The 8,850-nt window shown below is 42.8% G+C and overlaps 1 protein-coding gene across 1 annotated transcript; it reads left to right on the forward strand.

Annotated features, from left to right (window-relative positions):
* The first annotated feature begins 607 nt into the window (after window positions 1-607).
* On the forward strand, window positions 608-5,704 carry LOC121531430 (complement C1q tumor necrosis factor-related protein 4-like). The gene is made up of 2 exons (XM_041836671.1): window positions 608-703; window positions 3,766-5,704. Exons 1-2 carry the CDS (start codon window positions 673-675, stop codon window positions 4,869-4,871), a joined length of 1,137 nt encoding a protein of 378 aa, XP_041692605.1. The 5' UTR covers window positions 608-672; the 3' UTR covers window positions 4,872-5,704.
* Window positions 5,705-8,850: the final 3,146 nt, after the last annotated feature.

An 8,850-nucleotide genomic window follows, 5' to 3' on the forward strand; every position in this document is an offset into this window, starting at 1 on the left:
AATATAGTATAATATCAAAAACTCCCATTGTAGACAAGTGCTTTGGCCGATTAAAAACATGTTTTCAGATTTGTCCATCAGTAAGCTCAGAGAGCATGTGTGCCAACATAAATGATACATTTCCGTTATGGACATGAATGAGATAAAGTCAGGGATGCTTGTGTAAACATTTGTGATTCATTTTGCTTCATGTTAGTCCTACTGTTGTTGTGAAATAGACACGGTAGGCTTTGGCTCCTTCACACAGGCACCCTGTCCCTTTTGGATCAATTGTTAATCATTTCTTGGTGAGGGGGGCAATTGAAAGGGCTATATGCTTTTATTTTTTATTTCCAAAAGGTAGGCCTATGATCACTTTATTGTGCACGTGGTGCTCTACATTTTAAAACCAGTAACATGGTTGATTTGAAGGATTATAAACTCAACACAGTGTGGACTAGATGTTCTGTTCCCTTATGAGACTAAACAAACCTGTGTATTTCCTCACCCTCAATGATAAACTACCAGACCAGGACCCATGGAGCTCCACCTCTTGACTCATCCCAATGGACAGACACCATTGCCCAATGAGTTGGGGGTGAGGCTAGGGGGGTGGACATTAGCAAAGTAGCACAGTGGTAGGGACTTTGGGAAAAGGCTGACGAGAGAGAAGGTGACCAGCTGACTACAGACATGCACACTCTGTACCAGAACACGAGAACAGGTATGACCCAAACTTGTATTGTTTGTATTTCTCTATCATTAGCTGTCATGTCAATTACATGGACTGTATATATAAAGGTTCCAATACAGAAATGATGTGATTTTGTGAGATGGCTTGAGAGACGTAAGAGCCATGGGATTGTTGCTGCTGTATATCTGTAAGAAGCATAACTAAATCTGACCACATTCAAATCATTTGTAAGAGTATACTGTTTGATTGAATTGTCATGATATTTGATTTCAACACTGATTTCTTTGTAATTGCCATATATTAAATATGTTCTGGGGCGAAATGTTTCCATATCATTAAATAGAAGAACATAGTTTGACTTTTGAATATTCTCTTTAAGTAAAAATAAATATTTACATTTTCAGTTTGAGTTATGGCAGTTGATAAAAATTGCCTCTCTTGTCAACTGTTCTGTTCTCTCAGTATAGGTTTCACAGAGTTTAACTTATTGAAACACACAGATTACAGTACTAATGTATACACTATATATACAAAAGTATTTGGACACCTTCAAATGAGTGGATTTAGCTATTTCAGCCACACCTGTGCTGACAGGTGTATAAAATCGAGCACACCGCCATGCAATCTCCACAGACAAACATTGGCAGTAGAATGTCCTTACTGAAGAGCTCAGTGACTTTCAACGTGGCACCGTCATAGGATGCCACCTTTCCAACAAGTCAGTTCGTCAAATTTCTGCCCTGTTAGAGCTGCCCCGGTCAACTGTAAGTGCTGTTATTGTGAAGTGGAAACGTCTAGGAGCAACAACGGTTCAGCCGCGAAGTGGTAGGCTACACAAGCTCACAGAACGGGACTGCCGAGTGCTGAAGCGTGTAGCGCGTAAAAATCGTCTGTCTGCGATTGCAACACTCACTACCGAGTTCCAAACTGCTTCTGGAAGCAACGTCAGCACAAGAACTGTTAGTCGGGAGCTTCATGAAATGGGTTTCAATGGCTGAGCAGCCGCACAGAAGCCTAAGATCACCATGCGCAATGCCATTGTCGGCTGGAGTGTTGTAAAGCTCGCCGCCATTGGACTCTGGAGCAGTGGAAACACGTTCTCTGGAGTGATGAATCACGCTTCACCATCTGGCAGTCCAACTGACAAATCTGTGTTTGGCGGATGCCAGGAGAACGCTACATGCCACAATGCATAGTGCCAACTGTAAAGTTTGGTGGAGGAGGAATAATGGTCTGGGGCTGTTTTTCATGGTTCGGGTTAGGCCCCTTAGTTCCAGTGAAGGGAAATCTTAACGCTACAGCATACAATGACATTCTAGGTGATTCTGTGCTTCCAACTTTGTGGCAACAGTTTGGGGAAGGCCCTTTCCTGTTTCAGCATGGTCCATACATAAATGGTTTGACTGGCCTGCACAGAGCCCTGACCTTAACCCCATCGAACACCTTTGGGATGAATTGGAACGCCGACTGCGAGCCAGGCCTAATCGCCCAACATCAGTGCCCTACCTCACTAATGCTCTTGTGGCTGAATGGAAGCAAGTCACCACAGCAATGTTCCAACATCTAGTGGGAAGCCTTCCCAGAAGAGTGGAGGCTGTTATTGCAGCAAAGGGGGGACCAACTCCATATTAATGCCCATGATTTTGGAATGAGATGTTCGACGAGCAGGTTACATACTTTTGGTCATGTAGTGTATCATTACAGTACTTATGAATTAACATTACAGGCAACAATGGTAGACATTTGAAAACAACCAAGTTTAAAATCTCAGGTTATAAGACTGTAATTACTGGTGGTAATGTACTGTATATTTTCTTTACTGGGTGCAGGTTTTCCATACGTTTAGTGCAAGAGCAGCTGTACAGAATATGATTCGGCTCTCTGGTATTTGTTGGAGATTTAGTCATTTTAATTAAAAAATGTGATTAAATGTTTTACATAAGCGAAACCCATTTTAAAATATATTAATTCAGTGTTCATATATTGAGTGATATACTGTTTATTTTCTCATACTCAGTTAGTTCAAACCCATTTGATGACTACTAATGGCATGTTTTAGAGGACGTCAAATGCTCCATAAAAGAGGCTTAATTCATGAGTGAAGCCATAACTATTCAACCATGCAATATGCATCTACCAGAGCTCTGTCAACAGGTTAGAGATAACACAGACAGAGAACATCAAGTAACAATAGGAAGCTGCTGAAACATCTGCTTAGGCCCTGAAATGACAACTTACTTCAACATTTCCACAGTGCCTATTATAACAGTCTAATTCAACAATATATAAATCTATAACATAATGATAAAGTATTGATGCTTGTTGTCCTGAAAACAACCTCATTTCCCCAATTGACCCACAACATATCCCTCCCATGGTCACACTGTGATCTTTCGTCCACCAATTTTCCACCATGTCAAAATGCTTTATACAACAACAAAAAAATTGTCCCTAACCCACACTACCCTTGATGCCCTGCCCCACCTCGTTCCCCATCCCAAATGTTCCATTGTCCGGACACACAGGAACAGATGAACCAGGGTCTAATCTAGTCCGTTTTCTCAGTGCACCAAGAGAACAGACAATACCAGCTGAATTAGAAGAGCTGTTGCTTCCACGGGGCATCTGATTTGATGAGCAGGATCTGTCCTGACAGGGCTCAACCAGACTTCCTAACCCACTCATATAGTATTTCAGCCGGCCCATCACACAATGACACATTGTGCAATCTTAGCTGGTAATCTTGCCTGTTTTAACATTTAAAAAATGCACCAAAAAAAGTTTACATTGTGAAAGTGTGAAATGCTATGCAGGAATGAAACTATTTTGCCCGATTTGACTGTATAAGGTACAACATTTTACAATCCACAAAAAATCTATCTTTTCAAAAACTTGAAAAGGTGGACTGCCAAAGAAGAAAACTGTGCCTTGGTGTTTCCAAGCAACAAAAAAAAGCTACATTGTTACAATGAAACCGTTGTCTGAAGCAAAAATAGACTAGAACAGCCAGACTGGCTGATAAATAGAACTGTTGTAAATTGTTTTTGAAGGAAAATGAAGTATTTTTACTCATTGTTGTTTATCTCTCCTAGTTGAAGTGGCATCATGGAGCAATCCCTGGCGCCTGGCTTGTTTACTGGGCATCCTCACCTTCCTGGGGTCGGTCACAACCCTCCATGTGGCTCCTGTGATGATGGGCCTCCACTCCGCCTTCTCGGCCACACGGACCAATAGCATCCTAGGAGGCACCCAGAAGGCTGTGACCTTCAACAGGCTCCTGGTCAACACAGGAAGTGACTTCAACCCAGACACCGGCCACTTCCGCTGCATAATCCCTGGGGCCTATTACTTCTCTTTCACAGTGGGGAAATATCCTAAGAAGATGCTGTCTGTCATACTGGTGAAGAATGGGCAGGAGGTGCAGGCTATGGCCTATGATGACTACAAAAAGAAAGGGCGGAAGGTCCAGAGTCAAAGTGTCATGATCATTCTGAAGGCCATGGACACAGTGTGGCTGATGCTGCAGGACAGTCCTCAGCATGCTCTCTACAGCAACGCTGGCCCTTACATTACCTTCACCGGTTACCTGGTTTACCCCGACATCCCCGCAACTGGCTATCTCAACAACCACCTATCCCCGCCAGGGCAGCCCTACCCCTACCCCAACCCCAACCCCAACCCCAACTGCCCCCCTCCTGGAGACCACAGGTATGGCTGGAGCGGTAGTGCTAAGGCCCCTGAGGAGCCTCGCTCTGCCTTCTCTGTGGCCAGGACATCCCCGGTCCTGGGGGAGAATGGTGGCGGGCACCAGGAGAAGGAGCCTCTGACCTTCGACGTGGAGTACGTCAACATTGGAGGACACTTCAACAAGACGTCCGGCCGCTTCACCTGCCGCTACCCTGGGGCATACTACTTTGCCTTCACGGTGGGGAAGCATCCGCACAGGGCAGTGTCGGTCAAGCTGATGACGGGCCACGGCGAGGTGCAGGCCATGGTGTTCGACGAGGACATGTCCAGAAGGAGGGAGATGCAGAGCCAGAGTCTGCTGCTGCCGCTGCGTAGGGGGGACAATGTGTGGCTCTACAGCCAGCAGGATGAGCGCTATGCCGTCTACAGCAACCAGGGACGCTACACCACCTTCTCAGGCTTCCTGGTCTACCCAGACACTGATCCCACCACCACGGCCAGCCAGGACTAGAACCAGGACAGAACTCACCTCTGAGGGCTCTGAGTTCTTCAAAACACACTGGACCCTCCTTCAAATGTACACACGGTGCTATGGTTAAAAAACCAAAGTTGTGAAAGTGTGAATGCTTTATAGGCTTTGTGTAGAACCGCTGTAGTCACTTTCTGGGTGTGGATTGAACAACAACAGCAGCAACCGCTGAAAAATGGGGCAAAGGTGTACATATTTTATACACATCTTATACACAGATACACGTGTTTGCTCTTCTATTGATTTCATGGCAATTTCCTTCAAAGTATTATATCATTCCACAAGATGGTGTTGTGAGTAATTTTTTGTTGTTGAGACATCGACAAGCTTATGACATTATCACACATAATCATGTAATGTTTCTCACTATAAGCACATTTTCTGTAAAAAATTGTGGAAAATGTTATATTTTGTTTTTGGCTGCGTTCAAACCAAAGTTATAGGTAATATGTTAGTATATGATGCTGGACCATCAGGATTCCTTGGATACCTCATGAATCTCATGAACGTTTTCTTTTTCTAATTCACCAAGGGCTATGAGTTATAATAAGTAGAGCTTTCCTATGTAATTTGTATATATACAGACTTTCTTAGTGACATAATTATATATCCTTACTGAGCAGATGTTTTTGCAAGTCTCAGAACAACTCAGAAAACCATTTAATCATTTAAATTGTGTAGTGATTGCATTGAGTAGAGACTACTGTGTAAATAATGTATAGTTTGCCTGACTGACTGTATGGAGTTAGATAACCTGAATGTGATGTAGTTATGAATGTTTGATCTATTCTGAATGCATAGTGAAAGAATATTGATTAAAGGTCAACTTACAAGATTCTCAGGAACTCAACATTCTCAACCAGTGTCAGCGATTCTCAAGCCTTTCTCAAGTTTATCTGAGATTTCTTTCCTGAGCACAATCAAAAATATTGTTCAGATTTGATGTAAGAATTCAGATGAGTTATCTCTATCCATTTCGTAAACAGCACATCCGCATGATATAAACAATTGTCAGTACAATCATTCAGAGGTAAATACAGCAAATACCACAAGTAGTAAGTAGCTAACATAGCTTACTTTGTACTCAGAAATGTATTCAAAAGAGCGTAACATTGCTGATCCTGAGTAGTTGACTTCATGTGCAGTTTGCTCAATTTGAGCAGGCACTCCTTGAAGCCTCATAGACTTTAGCAAAGCACTTTCTAACGTTGCTTGACATACAGCATGCAGGCAATGTTTGCTCTGAATTCAACAAGCATTATTTACTCTGTCCTCCTCATCTCAGGTGTGGACATAAGGCCGTAACAATCTTCTGCCACTGGAGTCTGTCTTTGGCCGCAGCTTGCGCCCTATCCTATGAGAGACCCATCGCTTCCAGCTCAGCCACCACTATCCATCACCAACTAGCAGTGGATTCTCCAATATTGTGCTGTACACACTCATTTAAACCTCACACAGTCACTGCTACTGAGCCAAGTCAAGAATCTGTGAAGAGTTCAGAGTTAGAGGATAAAGTCACACAACTACAGATCAAGGATGATATATCTATGCTATGATTTATATCATGATTTTGATGACTTTTTGACTTGTGACTTCAAGGTAAAAGAAATGATCAAAAAAGTATTTACTCACTACATTTACCTGGTTCTCATCGACTGAATACTGCCATGATTGTTTCACAAGTCTTCTCCTAGTCTTGGATTCTGTGTCCATGAATGCCACAAAATGGATCAGAGTGTAGATAAAATAATAATAAAATAAAACTAATTGAACAATAATGTAATAGCTGTTATAGAATGGAAAAATGGGACATATCGGTAATGGGATTAAAAGTTAATGCTATTAAAGCTAGAATCCTTTGAAACAATAACAAAGTGGTCACCTCAACTGTGTTTTGGTAAACAGCTGAGGGATGGGCCTGGATACATTTTACCACTCTCAAATTCATACACAGAGCTATTGATGCAAGGACTGACCATCCATGATATCCAAATTATAGTTTTAACCGTGTTTTCATTACATTTACTTTGTTTACAAACATTGGAGTAAAACAAGCTTGTATTTTGGGTTCTGATGGGGTACGACAGTTGAACTAAGCTCATAAGGCATTTATAAGATATTCTTCAAGAATCTGTAATTTATATGTAAAAAAATGGATGTACAACCAAGGACTTCAGCTTTAAATTAAATGACAGTGTTAAATTTAAATTAAATTAAATCACAGTGTACAACTGAGAGTATTTTGCATATGAGGGTTTAGAATTGGATGAAAACTAAAGACACATTGTAAACAAAATCACCTGTGATACACCATGGCAAAGAACTACACCAGTAGCAAGGATGCAAAGCTCAACCGAACCATCTTTCCTATAGGATCCAGGTAGATATGGTTCCCAGTCTGGGACACATTGAGATGGAGATTTGGGATTCTGATGTAGATCGAGGTTCCAGAACTTTGTCACAAGCCACATGGCAATGAAGATGAAATAAATGAAGGTCACCTATATAAGGCGGGGGAGAGGGTGTGAGACTCAAAGCTCACATCATTGCTGGGGTTATTCTTTGGCCTGTATTTGTCCAGCCTGGTAAAGAAAGAGGTCATTCATCATTCTATCATTTGTGGGAACAAATTATTGCTTCCAGACTTTACCTGAAAATGTGGATGATTATTTTCATCATCTCGTCACAGGTCTCATGCCACAGTGTTGCATACAGGTACACTGTAACTGGATCTGTTTCCCTGGTGATTAAGGAAATACATTATTATAAACACACACACCACACATATACACACACACACACACTTTCTCACACTTCACAGAAACTGGAGCAATCCTACCTTTTTTGCTTGCTGTCCTTCTGAATCTCAAAATGTATGTTGAGCAACATGGACTGTTCCAGAAAGGCCCCTTTGTGGATCTTCCATACAAACAGGTCCTGGGTCCTCTCAATGCACTGGATCTGGAAGAACCAGATGTGCACAGTGGACAGCATCAAACCCACCCCCCGACAGAGGGACGTACGCCCCCCACCACAGCCGAAGTGACCAGGAGTCGGACCAGGCTGGAGAGAATACATACCACATTCCTGGATCTCCCAATGTCCTCAGAGATACTGTCCAGGAAGGAGCTTCTATAGAGGCTGCTGTAGTTCTCCCACCAATTCACAGAGATAAAGTGGGTCCCAGTGATGGCCAGGCCAACCCAGAGGCCCATCTCTCTGTGCTGTTCTCCCAGCTGGTAACTCAGGGCGAAGAGCAGGTAGCCTATCAGAATGAGGCCGATAGAGAGGATGGAGGGAATTATGAATCTATTCTGTTCTCTGGCAACATACTGGGCGCCCACCTGAGGACTGAGGACAGGAGGACGACGCTGTTCTACATCTTCACGTTGGTCATATTGTCGAAGAACGGCATGATGACGAAGGTAAGGACTGCTGTTCCCACCTCCACCAGCAACTCTATACACAGCACATGGAACACACAGATCCAACTATTTGCTACTAGCATTTCATGAGGAAAACGGTTCAAAACAATGAACCATCAGCATTAAATAAGGATTACAATAGGAATACAGTAGGTAAAGGAAAGCATTTGGAATGCTAGAAAATGGAACATCTTCTGAGGTGTCTACTGGAAGTTATACTGTTCCTGCAAAGAGAAATGTGACCAACCACCCATAGATAGAGGTAACCATTGTTATGGGGAATAAAAGGGATGAATTCCTATCAAACACCCTGTGCTTACCCACACCACTGTCTTCCCTGTCGGTTTCTCAGAGCCCTTGAAGATGAATTCCCATCAAACACCCTGTGCTTACCCACACCACTGTCTTCCCTGTCGGTTTCTCAGAGCCCTTGAAGATGAATTCCCATCAAACACCCTGTGCTTACCCACACCACTGTCTTCCCTATCGGTTTCTCAGAGCCCTTGAAGATGAATTCCCACAGACTTTTGATGAGG

Source organism: Coregonus clupeaformis, chromosome 19, assembly GCF_020615455.1.
Source record: "Coregonus clupeaformis isolate EN_2021a chromosome 19, ASM2061545v1, whole genome shotgun sequence".
In the NCBI taxonomy this organism is placed as follows: Eukaryota; Metazoa; Chordata; class Actinopteri; order Salmoniformes; family Salmonidae; genus Coregonus; species Coregonus clupeaformis.